Raw genomic sequence first — 18,469 nt, 5'->3', positions numbered from 1 at the left:
CAAATGAAGTCTGAGGTGCTGGAGTGAAAACATCTGTGGGCATGAATAAAACGCGCTTTCAAGTTTCGATAGACGGGAGCTTAAAACCAGCTCGGATCCTTGTAATACGATAAGGCCCTACAACTAAGCGATCGTTCCTTCATCTGTGAGGTGATGGCCAAGCTCTGATGGAGTGCTCAGTGTTCAATGCACTGACACGGCTGATCTGGATGTCGGCCTACGGGTGACTCCCTAGGCTCTGGCAAGGACTTACGTCATTACGTCATTACGCCATTACGCAGCACTGCCACTCCAGTGCTCTCTCTGTGTGTCTGTTCCCCCATGTTCCTGGCGGGTCTCTCTTTCCCCTTTTCTGTCCTTCTCTGACCCCCCCCGCCCATGGCTCTGCCTCTGTCTGTCTGTCTGTCTGTCTGTCTGTCTGTCTGTCTGTCTGTCCGTATGTCTGTGTACATGTCCATTTGTCTGCCTCTACCCTTTCCCAGGTCTTTACTCCGTTCCCCTTCCACCAATAACCCCCCTTTAAAGCAGATCAGTTGCACGGTGCCGTTACTCAGGGCACACCTCGGCATGGGCCCACCGGGTACCCTCGCCGCTTTATGTTTCGTAGCACTGGATGGAGATCCTGTCTAGCAGAGGAACGTGACGAGCAGAACGAAACACAGTAGGAATAAAGTCATGGAAAAACCCACGTCAGCCGTACAGACCAGGATGCAGACGTTTCAAGCGGAACTAAGAAGACCTTGACAACGAAATGTGCTTAGTGTGTACACTAACGGGGATAGCTGTGTACGCTGTTGACGAAGACTGGGAAGGGTGAGAGCACGCGGGTTATTTTATGGTGATTTACAATGTTTCGTTTTGTCTTGAAACAGCCTCTCGATATACTGAGGAGGCTGGTTTTGAACTTACAGTGATCCTCCTGCCTCTGCTTCCTGTGCCAGGATTACTTAAAACACTTCCTTAGCTGAGCACGTTGGTTCATACTTTTAATCCCAGCACTGGGGAGGCAGAGGCAGGTGGGCGCCATGATTTTGAAGCCAGCCTGGTCTACATAGAGAGAACCTATCTTTTAAAAAAAAAAAAAATTGTTCTCTACAACGTTATATTATTTTTCTAATAAATCAAAACTATTTAAAAAATAGCATAGAGTTCAAGTTTCGAGTTTGGCCCACAGAAAGCACAGATACTGTGACTGTGGCCTAACATGAGTCGGACAAACTGGGGCTCAGGGCTTCTTCAGCGACGGCAGAGAACTGAACCCCTGGAGCCGACCATTGCCTGAAGACACTGAGGAGCAGAAACCTCCTTGGCCCCCAGAACCTGGCAGGGAGCCTAACCTGTAACTGAGGCCTGCAGGAGGCTCAGAATGGTGAGGGTGAGACGTCAGACCAGGGGCCAGTGTGAGTCCGCCTCTAGGACTCTACTGATTTTCACAAAGATTAGAGAACCCCCTGCCTCCCCCGCCAGCGTCAGGGGGGAAAGTAGGCAGAGGTTCTGCTCCTCAGCAGGCCCACCCTGGTAAGAAATCGCCTTATCAGAGCTTAACCTCGGAGGTTTTATCTGAGCCTAACTGACTTGGGGGAAGAGACATGCTAACTTCAGCCCTCTCCAACTTCCTCGTGGGAGAGGGAAATGCTTCTTCACATTAGCTCCTTCTGGCCATCCCACCTCATCTGGTGGGAGAGCCCTATGCACGGATGAAGCCCCCAGTTCAAGGTCAAAGGCACAAGGATACAGACAGCGCGTGGTGTAACTGTCAACTCTAGGGCACCTCTCTTGGTACTGTGACAGGGCAGGACAGTGCAGAAACTCTTCTGCCTTGTGTTCTTGCTGTGGGCAGTTTAGACTGAGCTAGAATTTGATCTTCTTGATGGTAAGCCCTGAGGGAAATTACCCAACCCTATTCTAGGAACCCTCGGTCAAGATGTTCCAGATATATGCTAGCTTCCTTTAAACTGCCTGTGGAGACGTCCTCGGCAGCTACTCATACAGCCTATCTTCTGATAAACTGTTTGCTGGGACAAACCCCCCCCCCCGCAACTGCTGACAGAGATATCAGCTTGCGGTCTCTGCCTTTAAAAACCCAGTGTTCCAAACACTTGCCCCTGCAGTTGGGTCCCAAACACCTGAGTGTAGTCCCAGCCGCCTGTCGACAGAGCGTCTGAGCGATGTTCCCTGGAGGGCTCCCCGTAACGCCACCTCTTTACTAACTGCCTGGTGACAGTACCTGCTTGCTTTACCAGAACACACTGTCATCTCTCAGCAGCAACAGCGACAACAAATTAAAAAGTCAAACCGAAGCTCAAAGAGACAGCGAAGACCAGAATGGCGTTATAATAACTGTGACAACCAGGTTTAGGGCTCTACTGAGGGAAAATAGACACTGGGGACAAGAGACAGATATATAAGCAAATGAGGGAAATTCTGAGAACATATTTAAAAAGTGATGAAATGGAAACAAACAAAACCCCTACTTTAACAGAAATGAAGACTCCCTTTGATCCATGCTCAGTAGGGCAGACATGGCTGAGAGCGTCTTTCACCCTTATCTGGCTAAAGCAACTTCAAATAAAAGGTCTTAAGAAGCCAAGAAAGGGAGGATTGCCAGGGTAAGGCAAACACAGGCTTACAGCAAGACTGTCTCAAAACAAACAAACAAACAAACAAACAAACGATCTGGAGAGGAAGTGAGTGGTGCTCAAAGCCACTGCCAAGAACTCAGATTGGATATTTGCACGTTCCCTTCCTGGTTGGTGTCACTGATCAGAGAGGGGGTGCGACCTTGATGAAGGAAATCTGTCATTTAAGGAGTGGACCTTGGAGAGTTCATCATCGCCCACTGCTTCCTGTTTGCCTCCCCCGCTTTGTCTTTGTGGTTGAAGATTGGACGGCTCAGCTTCCTGCTTCAGATGTCTGACTCCCTATGGACTCTTTAAAACTGAGAGCCAAAATAACTTTTCTATAAATTGCCTTGGCATTGTGTGTGTGTGTGTGTGTGTGTGTGTGTTTAATCACAGCAATAGAAAAGTAAGTACGACACAGCCGGACAAGGAGAGTTGAATGCCCGACAGTTGCCTTTGGACAGCAGGGAGCCCACGTAGCAGTCGGTGACCCCGCCTTGTGGTAAGGAGTCAGCCCTGTTACCTCTGGATTACAGCAGAGATTGGCAGCCAAGATCTCACACTGGACAACTGTCTGGCCTCGGGAGCAGCCTCTCTTACTGCTGTGTGTACCTGAGGCCAGGTGAACTGAGCTCTGGGCCCAGGTCTGCTACACCGCTGGACTTCCACAGCCTTTCCTTCCTGTCAGGAATGCCCACAACCACGGCATCCGTTACCAAAGACGGTCTGCGGATACAACAGACCGAGTACATCCTACTGTAGTCTGCAGGCTCCGGAGGATGGCAGGCCGATGCGGGCTCATCGGCTGAACCCAGTGCACACACTCTGGCCCCGGATGCTGTTAATGACGAATCAGGACAGTGGACGCAGGACGACTGTTTTTCTGTTCCATTTTGCTATGAGCCTAGAAATTTCTCTTAAATAAAGCCTTTGAAATATAAAGTAAGTTAGAAGTTAGAAACCAGAATGGTGACATAAGACCGACATTCCCCAGTCTTGGATCTAAGAAGTCTGATAGTCAGAGACAGTCTCAGAAAAGAATCTCAGGGTTGCAGTGAGATCTGGGCATACGGCTAAGAAGACGTGAGGAGTTATTCCTTCCCTGCAAAGAAGGAAAACAGAAACACCTGCCTGTCTGGAAAAGTATCTGCCTGGACCTGCAAACTCTTTTTTACCTCATGTTGGACTCTGATTAGAAAAATAAACACCATCAGAGTCCCACCCCACCACCCCAAAAGAAAGGGAGAGCATCTTCCAAGCTGGTCCCTCAGAACGAATCCATCTCTGGCCCAAACATGGATAATGAGGGAGGGCCAGGGCCAGAATGCCCTGGTAAGTGCTTTTGGTAAGAACACGGACAGGCATGCTGGGAACCACAGACCATGGCTGTCACCTGTGAGAACCAGGAAGACCCCTTTCCCTAGACACCCTCTAAAGGCAGCTCGGCCTTGGGATTCTGACCACACAGGAAACAAGGACATCTAACAAGACAGACCAATGCTTAGTCGGCAAACCCTCAGCCCCTTCTGCAGCATAAACAGCGTGAGGAAGCGGGGGAAACAGCGTGAGGAGCGCATGTGTGCGCTCGTGACTTCCGGTCTGCCAGCGCTGGGCCTTCACCCTCCAGCCAATCATCACTGGACTCTCCGTGTTAATAAGTTTCAATGAACCTTGTGTCTGAGTATTGTCTTTGGTCTCTGGGTCTCCCAGCAGCCTGCCCACGTGCCATGCAAAGTTTGGCTGTGGGCACCACACTCGAGAGACGTTACGACCAAAGCTATTGTTTACACTGAGTTTGGAATTCAAATTCTTACAGTATACACGACCCAGGTAACAGGATAAAGGAGTGCCAAGTGCTGAAGATGTCCATGGTCCTGAGAGGCCGGGAAAAGCCAGTCCACATCCCCTCTATAGGAACTCTTGACCCAGGCAATTCAGGATAGCCCTGCGACCAGAGTCAACACAAAATTATAAAACACTCAAAGAAATTATTACTCATGAGCTAAGAAAAACATCCAGCAAAATGGGACCAGCGAATTCAGATGACCGTAATGGAAGTGAAGATGGTCTAGTTCATTAATTTCAACCAAAGCAGCCAAGTCTTGGGCTCTAGAGTGCACCAAGGATTAAGATTCTGGCAAGTAAAGTCAGGTGGAGAGGTCCCTAAAACACGAGAATTAGAGCAGCCAACAAGGGGCTGCAGAGGCACGCAGGGGTCAAGACCACTTGCACCCACATGGCTGCTAACTCTGGAACTCCAGTTCCAGGGGATCTGATGCCCTCTTCTGACCTCCTTGGGTACTGCATGCATGAGGTACACTTATTCAGGCAAAACACATAAAATAAAATTTAAAAAGTAAATCTTTCAATTAAAAAATATATTTTAATATACATATTATATATATTTAATATATATATTTTAATATATATATCCCAGAAATTACAGGAACAAAGAATGAGGGTAGGAGACAGGGTCAGTCTATTCGGCATCCCACACTATTCCTGAGAAGCAGTAAATACAGAAAGTGATAAACACGGGAATAATAGCCTCAAGTTTGATAATGAAATGCAAAATAATAAAGTCAGCATAAGGAAGAAGAACACTAGGGCTACCACAGTATTGTGGGACTGTGGATCTCTGAAGATTTTAAGAAGGAAACACAGAGGCTCTCATGGGAATACAATGATCTTTTGTTACTTGGGATCATCCCCATGGCTCAACGGGGGTGGGGTGGGGTGGGGTGGGGGTGGGGGTGGGAAGCTGGGGCAACCCAAAGTTCACTTCACAAATCCCAATTAAAGGCGGAAGGAGAGGACCAATCTCAGGGGCTGGTCTCAGAATGTCCACACATGTGCCTGACATGGGCTGTCCCCCCCCCCACAGCATCTTTTAATTTGAAAAAATGATACAGTGATTTTTTTTTTTACAGTGATCGGAACCATAGTGAACTTCTCAATATCAGAGAAAGAAGTGAGATTATCTTCAAAGTGCTCAGAGAAGGTAATTATCAACAGAGCCTTGTTTATCTCCCACGTAAACTCCGCCAACAAACCCAAGCAGCACAGCAGGGACTCACTCTGAAAGGAGTAAACAAAAGTCCAAAGATGCTTTGAAAAACACAGTAAGAAAAGAAATAGAAGATTACTCATCAGAAAATTCCCTAAGCACAGTAAGAAGTGTAACTAACGTGGCCATGAATGAAGACAAAGTAACAATGAAGACAAAGTAACAATGAGTGAAGACAAAATAACATTTTCTTGTTTTATATTTTATTTTTATTTTTTTTTTTTTTTTTTTTTTTTCGGAGCTGGGGACCGAACCAGGGCCTTGGCGCTTCCTAGGTAAGGCCCACCGCTGAGCTAAATCCCCAGCCCCTTTATTTTTTTTTTTTTTTTTTTTTTTCGGAGACTGGGGACCGAACCCAGGGCCTTGCGCATAGGCAAGTGCTCTACCACTGAGCTAAATCCCCAACCCTGTTTTATATTTTAAAAACAACGCACAAAATAGACAAGAGAGGAAAGCATTAAAGGGAAGAGGAAGAGGAAGGGAAAAAAAGAAACTGAAGAAGAAAAGGGAAGGGAAGGAAACAGAGAGAAAGGAGAACAGAACAGAAATGTAGCCTAATTTAAAAAGTAGGGAAAAAATAAGGCCAGAGAAACAGCATGGTAGGTAAAGTGGCTGTGGCAAGCGTGAGGACCCGAGTTCAGATCCCAGCACCCACCTAAGCATATGTTGCTGTGCATCATACCCCAGTACTGACGGGTGGAGACGAGTACCCCAGTACTGATGGGTGGAGATGAGTACCCCAGTACTGACGGGTGGAAATGAGTACCCCAGTACTGACGGGTAGAGACGAGTACCCCAGTACTGATGGGTAGAGACGAGTACCCCAGTACTGACGGGTGGAGATGAGTACCCCAGTATTGACGGGTGGAGATGAGCCGATTCCAGGTGCTTCCTGGCCAGCCAGTCTAGCTGAATCTGCAAGTTCCGGGCTCAGCAAGAGATTATGGGTAGTAATAGAGGCAGATACCTGATACCCCTAATGTCTACCTCTGGCCTCCGAAAATGAACTGTGCTGTCTCCCCCAACTCCCCCCCCATTAAGACAAATATAGAAAAGTCAAAGGAACTAGATGATATTGTAAATAAAGTAAACAATAGAAATGTTCAAGAATTAGAAACATGAGCACCATGAAAGGGAATAAAGACCTAAGAAGGAAAAATGATCTGTAAGGACGACAACTGGGTAAGTTCCAATGAAAGTGTGGCAGGAGATCCAGGAAAACAAAGGGACTGTGTGGTGGGCACGCCATCGGGGCCTCCCTGTATAATCATGTGTGGTGGGCACCATACCAGGGACCGCGCTGTATAAGCAAGCCTCTTTTCCTTGGGTGCACGCAGACGTGACGTTTTGCTTCTAGCCAACAATGAATGAAACTTTAAGGGACTTCACCATGCAACTGAAGTCCCATGCCAGTCAATTCTGCTCATCCAAAGAGATCGTCCCAGATGCACCAAGTGGAAAGGCCTTTAAAAGAAGGCAGATGCTTTTAAAGTGACACATTCCAGATGTCCTTAAGTAAGCAAGTCACTGTGAATCCTAAGGCTGTAAGGAAAGTTGTTTTTCCAATGGTAGAGTTTGGAACTCAGGCTGACACCTCATCCACAGCCTGGAAAGCAAGAGACGAAACAGGTCCAAAGCCCTGCTCAGACTCCGACCCACATAAACATTCAGAGGATAAATGGGTCTTATTTTAATCTGTATAGTGAGTGCAAAGACAATTTTTAATACCATAAATACTGCATAACAGATCAGAGAAAAATATTCAAGGATATAACTGAAGAACGTTCTCCAGGAACACAAGCAGATTCAAGTGACCAAAACAAGACGGCAAAACTCAAGAAAGGAAGACGATGCCTAGGAAAGGTCTTTCTACCAAAGACAGAGAACATTTGGGGGCTAAATTAAAAGATCAAAGGCATTTTTGTTTGCTTTGGTTTGTGAGACATGGCGTCTCTATGTAGCCAAGGCTAGCCTCAAACTCATACACCTCCGGCCTCAGCCTCCCAAGAGCTAGGATTGTAGGCTTGCAACACTAGACCTAGCTAGAGACAATTTCTTACAAAGATTGATTTAATTGCATAGGTATGGGTATTTTGTTTGCACTTATGCACCACATGTGTGCAGTGTCCTAGGAGACCAGAAGATGGCGTCAGATCCCCCTGGGACTGGAGTTACGGATGGTCATAAGCCACCATGTGGGTGCTAAGAAGAAAACCCAGGTCCTCTGGAAGAGCAGCCAGTGCTCGTAACCACGGAGCCATCTCTCCAGCCCCCCAAAAGGCATTTTTAAGGGCAAAAAGTCAGACTGTTCTCACACTTTATCACAGTAACATCAATGTTAGCAAAAGTCTACAGAATCATTTCTAAAACAGAAAATAGGACTTAGAACTGTTATAGGATGCTAAGATTTGGCTGGTAATGGGTTTGGAGATGTAAGAACTTGGGAGTATTAGTCTCATCGGTTTGATCAGACTTTCTTCTTTAAAAAAAAATGTACTGCAGCTTAAGTTCTGCAGAGCAGGAAGTGGATGCAAAAACTACGGCAGGAGAGTCAGGTATAAAATAAACACAAGGACTCTGTTTATAGAGCAGCACGGGAACGTTGAAAACTTGGCAATGCAGGCCTGAGGAAACCAGCCAGAGGTCCCGAGAGTGAGGGAAAGGAAACTGAACATTATCAGCTAACCTGATTATGGAGAAAATGGAGAAATTTAAAAATAAGCAATAATAAAGAGGAAATAATACATATAGAAAAGGGAAAATAATGAAGAATTTTAGCTAAAATGAGGAATCTCTTAGAAAATCTCCAGCAATTGGAAGGCTGAGGCAGTGCAATTGCGGGGAGTTCCAGGTCAGCATGGGCTGCTAGGTACTGAGTTCCAGAGCCTGGGCTATGCCCACACAGTAAGGTCCTTCTCACATAAAAACAAAACAAGCCCCCCCTCGTGCACGCGCGCGCGCACACACACACACACACACACACACACACACGGCACGTAAAATTCAGAAAAAAACTAAGATGAGGCAAGGACCAAAGAAACGACAGTTAGGAAACAAGCACTACCCACAGCCTGTCAGGGTCCCATCATCCCCTGTCCAACAACCAAAGCCTCATCTTCCAATCTCAAAATAGGACCAGAAGGTTCCAAGAGGGATTCTATGAAGCAATTGAGCAAACGGATGCTACCGGGGGCATCCCAGGATACAGCAGGACTTTCTTCTCATGAGGGATTCCGCCAAGACTCAGATCCTTCTCTCTCCACATTGCTGCCCTTGGCGCATGTGCAGGATTACCTTGTGGTGGGAACTCTAGGTACCACATGGTACAGACGCAGGATGGTACTCCCAGTTCCCCCTCTTTGCACCCAACACCCTGCCTGGCAACCTCTACAGTTACACGGAAGGCTGGCCAAGGTAAACTGCTGGGCCATCTTTGAGTAAAATCATGGTTTTGCCAGATACAGGAAGCCCAGTTAGAACCGAGTCTCACATAACAGATGTTAAGAGCACCTTTATACTGAACGAACCCACTGCTAATCAAAAGCGGAACTTCAGGCTTTGATTTTCCTTTGTTAAATCTGACAAACCTTCCCCATAAATGCTCACGCAATTGTAAGCCTGGCTTTTTTCTTTTCTTTTCTTTTCTTTTTTTTTTTTTTAAGATTTTTTTATTTTATGTACTTGAGTACACTGCTGCTCACCAGACGAGGACATCAGACCCCATTACAGATGGTTGTGAGCCACCATGTGGTTGCTGGGAATGGAACTCAGGACCTCAGGAAGAGCAGTCAGTGCTCTTAACCGCTGAGCCATCTCTCCAGCCCCAACCCTGACTTTTAAAAGCACCGCTTCTGCATTTTTAAAAACAGCTCTGTCACCTACTATACATTAATTTAGGTGTTTGAAATTTAATGTTTTGAAAAAATGAGATGTTTTACGTGCCTCGTCTATAGGTTCTTCTTCCTCTCTATTTTCTTAAAACTAATAGAGAAGACGGTCTGTCAAGTGCCTGCCATGCACTCACGAGGACCCGAGCTCAGATCTCCAGTGACTGTGGGCTGAAGCGGTGAAGGGGGGTAGGGGAGGTATCTAACACTGCGGGAAAGGGAGGCTGCACCCAAACTAGCTGAATCGATGAGCTCTGGGTTCAGGAGAGACCACATCTCGAAAAACAAGGTGGAGAGCAATTGAGAAAGACATTCAACATCTACCTCAACATACAACTGCATAGTTCACACAAATATGTGCATAACACGCATGCGTGCGTGTGCGCGTGCGCGTGCGCACACACACACACACACACACACACACACACACACACACACACACACAGACACCACAGCAGAAGCCAGGCATGGACGCTCAGATCTGCAATCCCAGCACCTGGGAAGCTAAGCCAGGAGGATTGTAAGGTCCAGGCCCACCTCAGCTACATAGAGAAATCTTGTCTTAACAAAATAAAACTATGAACACATTGTCAAAATAGACAAATACAACTGTATGATATAAGTATTAGATGAGGAAAATAATAGAAAGTTTTATTTGGTGTAATATATATATATTATACATAGAATATATATGTGGAAATAGACTATATATATATACATATATATATATATATATGATTTTAATTAGAAATGTACCTCACAGTTCATGTATTTGTACACTTGACCCCTGTTGATGGTACTATTTGAGGGGGTTATGGTACCTTTTGGAGGTGGAGTCTTTCCAGAAGGAACATGTCACTGGGGGTGGCTTTAAGGGCTAATGGCCTCACTCCATTTCCTGCATATGGTAACCCATCCTCTCTTTTTCCCCCCTCATCCCCCTTCCCAAGCTGTTGGAAATGTGATCAGCCATCAGCCAGCTTCCTGGTCCTGCTACCCTGCCACGTTGGCCTCTATTCCTCTGGCACTGTAAATGCTCTTCTTTCTTGAAGTCACTTTTTGTTACAGTATCTTATAGCAACAGAAAAGTAACACACATATGAAATTTGGCATGATCTAAAGTGATAAAATGTATCTGAAGGAATAAGATAAAGGAATGAGCTGTTGCAAACGGTGCTTGAACAACTATCATCACAAAAGGACTATTATACAAGCAATCGGTTAGTTCCCTATTTCCTCATAACGTAATGAACTCAGAGTCTGGTCTAAGTTCAGCCATGTAATTCATGGGACACGACCAAACGAACAAAGGCTTACACAATGGGGCTCGTTCCAGTTTACACATGAAGAAACGAGGTGTCTAGATAGTGAGAGACGCCTCTTTCAGTGGCAGGTATGCCAAGTGCCCAGGATGGCAAACTTGTTTGTCAACTGCCAGTGTAAGAGTAATCTAGGTGAAAAGCAAATGACCAGAGACCCATGAATGAGCCCAGCTACGGTGGTGACAAAAACAAAAACAAACAAAAACACTACGTTTCCAACCAATAGAGAAAATGGAAGTTCTCACATAATGATGGCATGACGTTCTTATGGCTTTGGAGAACAATTTGACAACCTCTGATAAAACTGCTCCATTCCCGTACTATACACAGAAACTCTCACATAGGTGACAAACATACATTCAGAGCATATTATTCATACCCTGAAAAGTAAGTAACCTAACCGCCTGCTCCTGTTTGAACATGTTCCCTCAGATCATGTGTTGGAACCGTCAACACAGCCATGCTGGAAGGTGGGTCTCCTGGGAGACGTCTGAATCACCCATCTTCATGAATACTTTTACTGTAGGGAGGAGTTAGCCACCTCTAGTTTGGCCTGCTGTTTCCCTCCTCTTCAGATATCTGCTGGCCTCTCTGCTCTGAGGTCCTCACCAAAAACAGATGCCAGCAATGGGCTCTTAGACTTCAGAGCTGCTAGACAAGTGGGCAAAAAGTAGCATCTTTGTAAATTACTTTGCATTGGCCATGGCTGGTAAAGCAGACTTCATAATCCCCACTGCTTGGGAAGCTAAAGCCAAAAGATCACCAGTTCAAGGCCTGCCTGGGAAACTAACAGACCCTGTCTCAAAATAAAAAGGAGGGGAAAGGAGAGGGATCTAATTTAGAAGTAGAGCAACTACCTTCCCAGCACTACAGAGCAAAAAATTAATTCCTATTCTCTCTCTCTCTCTCTTTTTTTTTTCTTTTTTTCAGAGCTGGGGACCGAACTCAGGGCCTTGCGCTTGCTAGGCAAGCGCTCTACCACTGAGCTAAATCCCCAACCCCATTAATTCCTATTCTCATGCACTCTCTTACAACAACAGAAATAGATGAAGACCCTATAAAAAGTGGATAATGCAGGTAAGAGAAACATTAAATTCAAAGGAATGGCTTCCTCTATGGGATGGGAAGGGAGATGCAGTCAGGGAGGGGCCATTTGTGTATTTATGGACTAGTGGCTGGTTTATGGGTATGGAGTAACTTCTGATCCTTCCATGCATCTGAAAGATATCATAAATATTAACTCTAAGAAATCAGCAAGTTGTGGATAAGCCCCAAGGAGGAGCTCAAAGACTACTGTGAAGAAACATGTTTTTGGACTTAAGTCTTTCATTACGAACTGTCCCCAGTCCAACCCCACACCCTGGGAGCTTTGCGGGTTTATTCCAAGGAGAAACACTGTGTTGCCGAGCCATCCCAACCCTTCGAACCACACCTAGAATTGTCACCGTTTTATATACGAGAAAGAAAATCACTGTGGTGGTTACTGCTAGTGTTCAAACTCTCTCAATTTTACCTTAAAAAGAAAGAATAGATAAGGCAGGAAAAGCGGATTCTCCCTATTTTCTTCCACATTGCTCATGGCCTCAGTGCCAGGTGCGTTACACTGCTAAGCAAAGTTCAGGCTTCGGGCAGGAATCCAGTGTTCTCTAGGTCAGAGGGCACTAGGAAAAGAGGCTCAGAGCCTTTCAACCTTCACCACTGAGTTATTACTAACCTGTCCCTGAGAACTTCAGAGCGTAAACTTGTTTTTTATTGTTTACTCGTTTTTTTGTTTTTTTTTGTTTTTTGTTTTTTTTGCTTCAAGCCTATCTCTAAGCTTTGCTACGGAACAGTTCATAAATTTCAGGAGAAGTAAACAAAGTCAACTTAACCAGTTTTACCCAACCGGCCATTTTCTTACATTATTTCTGTGGACATGTTTCCTTCAGCACATTTCCGGCAGTATGGTGTTAAGCGCTGTTTTGAAAAACAGTGCTTTATATAAGTTTCGTCTTTATTTTTTACTCCTGGCTTTTTGATTGCAGGTGGCACAGTGCTGTAATCTCAGTTACTCGGAGAACACGGAAAGGCCCACCCGGAGGACAGCTTTGTGAAACCTCGTCTTAACACAGAAAAGCAGGCTACTAACACTAAGCTACTAGGCGACTGCTATAGTGGTATAGATAAGAAAGAAAATTAGCGGGCTGGAGAGATGACTCAGAGGTTAAGAGCACCAACTGCTCTTCCAGAGGTCCTGAGTTCAAATCCCAGCAACCACATGGTGGCTCACAACCATCTGTAATGAGACCTGGTGTGTCTGAAGACAGATACAGTGTACTCATATATAATAAATAAATCTTAAGAAAAAAAAAAAAGACATGGAAAAACCTTTAAAAAAAAAAAAAAAAAAAGAAAATTAGCATTGGCCAGGGTTAGTAAAGCAGACTTCGTAGTCCTATAATACTATAGTGATAGAGTACACTATCATGCTAGAGTAACCCTGTGGTAGAGTAACACTGGCTTGCACAAGATGCTGGCTCAACCCACATAATAGAAGTATTCAGCTTCCATTTTCTATTAATTGTCAGCCAATTTCACTTTTAGCCATTCTACTTGACACAGCCTAAAATCACCTGAGAAATGAGTCCCCATCAAGTAACTCACGTTACCAGGCTGGTCTGTGGGCACGTCTGTGAGGGACGAATGAAGATGACTATTAACCAGTGCAGGAGGGCCTGGGCTGCATGAGAAATCTAGTTAAGCATCAGTCTTGGAGAAGTCAGAGAGGGAGTCAGCAAGTAGGTTCCTCTGTGGTTCCTGCCTTGAGTTCCTACCCTGACAACTGTCTCTCAAAGATGGTCTGTGACTTGGCAGTGTAAGAAAAAAAATAAATTTTGCCCTCCCCGGACATGCGTTTACTCATAGCATTTGCCATAACAACAAAATGAAGTCAGGAGAACAAATGACCCTAATTCTTCCTTTGATGACCGAGCGCTTCATTTTGGTAAAGAACGGATTGGTCTTCACAGGTCCAGCCAGGTTATGTTTAAACTCGAGCACAAGGATTCCTAGTGTTTTTGTGAACTGACTGAGATAAAAAATCAAAATTTGGGGACCCATGGAGTCACTGCCTATAGAAGCTGCCTTCTTTTGAATCTTCTCTATACATATTATATATAACTCTTTTAAAAACTCATTTATTTTTGAGACAGGGTCTCACTCTGTTGCCCAGGCTGGCTTTAAACGTGAGATCCCGTCTTGGCCTCCTGAGTACAGGTACCATAGGCCTGCCTCACCACACCCTGCCTACAACTCTTTCTAAATCACCCAGCTCCCTAGAGATTATCTTCACCCCTCAGAAGGAAGAAAGCTGTCAAGCCACTCCTCACCATCCCAAAGCTGGATTCCTAAAGCAATCACTATCTGAACTCTGAAGCCTGGGTTTGCTGGGTGGAGAACAGGTCACTAATGCTACCTTTATTAGTAGTATTACTTTATTACATGTGTGTGGCTATTTTGCCTGCATGTATGTTTGCATAATACGTGTGTGCCCGGTGCCCTCACAGGCCAGAAGAGGGCACCGGCTCTGTTGGAACAACTGCAATAACAGGTGGTCGTGAGCCACCATGTGGTTGCTGGAAATTGAACTCAGGTTCTCTGGAAGAGCAGCCGCTGCTCTTAAACACTGAGTCATCTCTCTAACCTCTGTGTTTTAATTTTTTTTTTCTTTTCTTTTTTTTCGGAGCTGGGGACCGAACCCAGGGCCTTGCGCTTGCTAGGCAAGCGCTCTACCACTGAGCTAAATCCCCAACCCCGTTTTAATTTTTAAGAAAGTTAAAATTTAGGGCCTGAGATGTAGTTCAGGGTAGAGTACTTGACTAATAAGTACAAAGTCCTAGGCTCAATCACTAGTATTTTTTCTAAGATTTAGTCTTTCTTTGAGTAATAAAATTCTTTCTTTCCTTCTTTCTTTCTTTCTTCCTTTCTTTCTTTCTTTTTGAGACAGGGTCTCTCTACATAGCCCTGACTATCCTGAAACAACTCAACTCACTAGGTAGACCAGGCTGGCCTCAGACCCACAGAAACCCATATGCCTCAGCCTTCCAAGTGCTGGGATTAAATGTGCGAGCCACCACATCTGGCTCTACGATGCCAAATTTCACCAAAATATCCAACAGAGAGACTTCCAAGCATACTGCCAACAAAAATAAGAGAGTATGTATAATTAACATGCTCAAAGTTCACACAGGGTACGTTGCATAAATTACAGCTGCTGGCTGGGATCCTTATATTGGAACAGCAGTGACTTTTGGCCTTGGAAGAGGGAGTCACAACATTTCTGCTGAATCTGTAACAGGCAAGAGAAGCATGGCATGCCGTACCTTGAACTGCAAGGCAGTAACTGGCCCAGTGGTTTTTCTCTTTGCCAAATGGCAAAATTGGCCAGTTGAAGACTGATCCTTAAAAGAAAACAAATGATTTATTCCCATCAGAGTTCATTCTGTACTTCATACAGTGTTCTGCCAGTAATTCTTCTGAGAAAAGAATCCATGTAAGGTACCATGGATTGACTATTGTCTACACAGTGTGCGATACCAGGGTCAAGCAGGCTTAGCTTTGAACCAGTAAGTAGAAAAACAACCAACACTATTACTTCGATAAAATTTAAGCAATCATGCATTAATTATTAACTAATGGCTCTAACGATCTTAGTGATACCGAACTGGAACAAATAAGTATAAACCAGGCAGAGGGCAGGAGCAGCTGCGGTGTTAATAAGATTATCTCTTGACGAGCAATTTCGGTGTCATCTGTGATTAAGGACACACCTCGGCTCACAGATTTCTATAAGGTGCTCATGGTGTGCGGTGCAAAACCACAAAGTTGTGAAACCAGAAGACAGGAGCATGACAACAGTACTCAAAAGCCAGTTTTCCCCAACTTTACACGCTCCAAGATACCCGCGTCCCAGCAGCCTTTGCGCAGCTTGCTCCCAATCAGCTGGAAGCTCCGGCGGGGGCGGGAACGCGCGCTGGGACCACGCCCCCTCCTCGCTTGGTCTCCGTTTGCTTTCATCCTCCAGGCGCGCATGTGCCTTCTCCGCACCTACGCGGGACTGAGCTGTGTAGCTACCCTAGTGGGGGACAAAACCGTGGCGGGCAGCCTCAGAGGTTGGGTTTCTTACCTGCTCGGCAGAGGACGCGGTCTCCGGCTTGTCCCGCCTCCAGCTGATGGCGGAGTCCGGAAAAGACTGACTGGAGAATGGGCGTGCTTGCACGATCGCCTCACCGAGGACGGACTTCTCGTCCCGCCCCTTCTCCTGCTTGCTTAAATCCGTTGGGCTGCCCTCCTGTCCGTCAGAAGCGGGTGTCACCAACAACAAACGTGCGACCAACTCTTCGCCTAGTGAATCTGTAAGCCGCGAGAGTGCTTTGAAGTAGCTTTAGGTGGAAGATGTCAGAAAGTAACTCGGCAGAGGGTAGCGACAGAAGCGAGGAGCAGGTGTCTGGTGCTAAAGTCATCGCCCAGGCCCTAAAAACGCAAGTACGATGGATCCCTCGGGTGTGAAAGGCTCTGCTGAGGCAGGCCAGGACCTAGTGTCATAGAGACGGAGGGCAAGGAGGCGGGGGTCCTGTTGGTCTTTTCTTGGGACCTCCCAAGGGCCACCTGACAACCGGCCCTTTTCCATCCTATCCCCAGGATGTGGAGTACATGTTCGGTGTCGTAGGCATCCCCGTGACCGAAATCGCCCTTGCTGCCCAGGAACTGGGCATCAAGTACATTGGGATGAGGAATGAGCAAGCGGTGAGTGTTGACACAGGTACCGATGCTATTCGGTGCACACAGCGTCCCATCGCTTCTGAAGCATTGCATGTACCACCGTTAATCCTTCTCGACTAAGCAGAGCGACTAAGTCAAACTTGACCAACGTGAGTCGTTTGGTAGTGTCATTTGAACTCAGGCATTCCTGAGTTTGGAGCTGTGTAGTGTACAAATATCAGAATCGAACGGGATGGTCTCACTTCACTTTAGACTGCGAGTTCGAGCAGAGAAGCCATGTTGCTTCATCATTAGGCAGGTGTACTGCCAGTATCTGGTGTGGTTCACATACATGATATAGATGTCAGAGAGATGTGGCATTAATGATCGAAAGCCAGGGCTCATGCTACATAAAGTGGAAGATATTACAGATGACAGTGCCGTCATTGGAACCCAGGGCTCTCTAACCTGGTCAGGTGCTTTCCCTCAGCGTTCTGCCCCCACCCCACCCCCACCCCCGCTTTTGGGGGCGTACCCGGAAGAGGGAAAAGCAAAGGAGGCATTTTATGAATCCCACTTGCAGTGTTTTTCTCTGGCAGCTCAACCTCTCTCAGCAACACTGGCAGAAATATCAAGTATCTGCTGCAGACGAAGTGCTTCAAAGCACTGACAGCCTGAATATCATCTCCAGGACCTAACTGGAAAAATGAAGGAGATTACTGGTTCATGTTGTCTTGGACCTACACACACACTCAGGCTGACTTAAGTTGTCCTCACTTTCCTCCCTCCCCCTTCCCCTCCCCTCCCCCCTCCTCCTTCCTCCCCTCTCTCTCTCTCTCTCTCTCTCTCTCTCTCTCTCTCTCTCTCTCACACACACACACACACACACACACACACACACACACACAAATAATTTAAGAGATCAAGAATTGAGGCTGAAGAAATAGCGCAGCAGTTAACAGTATTTGTTGCATTTTCAGAGACCAATATTTGATTTCTGGCATCCACATGGTGGCTCACAACCTCCCATAACTCTGGTTCCAAAGTATCTAATGGTTTCTTTTGGCCTCCATGGACATACACATGATTCACATATACATACATACACACACACACACACACACACACACACACACACACTGCCGTCCCTTCCGCTGCCGTCACTGCTGTCTTGATCTATGCTCTTGGCCCCTCTTGCCGCCTTTTCTCTGCCGTCAGATGTGAGTTCCAGTGGGTACGGTTCATCTGTTTTCAAACCCCGCAGCACTGACCAAGGTCTTTATGTAATATAAGTGTTCACTACATTATCTGCTAATCGGAAGGCATTTATCAACAAGGTCTGAAATTTACAGGGAGTGTCTTTAATCAGAAGACTGGTAGGTATTAATTAGTGTTGTTTACACTTTTATCCCCCCCCCCCCTAGTGCTGAACCCTGGACCATGTGTGCACTAAGCAAGCACTTGGCCACTGAACTGTACACGTGCAGTTTCCTTATTTGGAGCCAACCTTCTATTCTTTTCCCTGCATGAGAAAGTAGAGAAGCTGATCTGTAGTTTGCTATTTTTCTAGACTGTGTTTCTTCTTCATGCATTAGACGTGCACTAAGTGTCTATGCTTGATATATAAGCAGTGGAACAAGGGAATGTAAAGAAGAAATAAGGTTTATTTTCCAACTCCAAGTTGGTCATTTGGGAAAATAAGGGTAAGACACAAAAAGACAGTGTAGAACAATTTTCGTAAGAGGGATACATAAAGGGGATAGTGGTCTCACAGAGAGTGACTGGCTGTCCTCACTGGGACAGCGAAGATCGCTCATAGAGTGATGGCCTGTC

The 18,469-nt window shown here is 45.9% G+C and overlaps 2 protein-coding genes across 4 annotated transcripts in view; one reads left to right on the top strand and one right to left on the bottom strand.

Moving 5' to 3' along the window:
* Btd (biotinidase) overlaps positions 1-15,822 on the bottom strand; it is a 29,946-nt gene extending 14,124 nt beyond the window's left edge. The window contains exon 1 of one of the 3 annotated variants that reach the window (XM_032918945.1): positions 15,259-15,822. The gene's annotated coding sequence lies outside the window, so the exon portion shown is untranslated. Of the gene's footprint in view, positions 1-13,509; positions 13,528-15,258 lie in introns of those variants that run through there. The other 2 variants (XM_032918947.1, XM_032918948.1) reach the window with 2 other exon arrangements.
* Positions 15,823-16,042: 220 nt separating this feature from the next.
* The window catches only part of Hacl1 (2-hydroxyacyl-CoA lyase 1), a 38,141-nt gene continuing 35,714 nt past the window's right edge, over positions 16,043-18,469 (top strand). Inside the window, exons 1-2 of the mRNA XM_032919110.1 lie at positions 16,043-16,420; positions 16,577-16,681. Coding sequence (XP_032775001.1) covers positions 16,331-16,420; positions 16,577-16,681 — 195 coding nt within the window. The 5' untranslated portion in view covers positions 16,043-16,330. The remainder of the gene's footprint in view (positions 16,421-16,576; positions 16,682-18,469) is intronic.

Source organism: Rattus rattus, chromosome 13 (assembly GCF_011064425.1).
Source record: "Rattus rattus isolate New Zealand chromosome 13, Rrattus_CSIRO_v1, whole genome shotgun sequence".
NCBI lineage: Eukaryota > Metazoa > Chordata > Mammalia > Rodentia > Muridae > Rattus > Rattus rattus.
The sequence above is the reverse complement of the archived record's forward strand: the minus strand, read 5'-3'. Positions and strand labels throughout refer to the sequence as shown.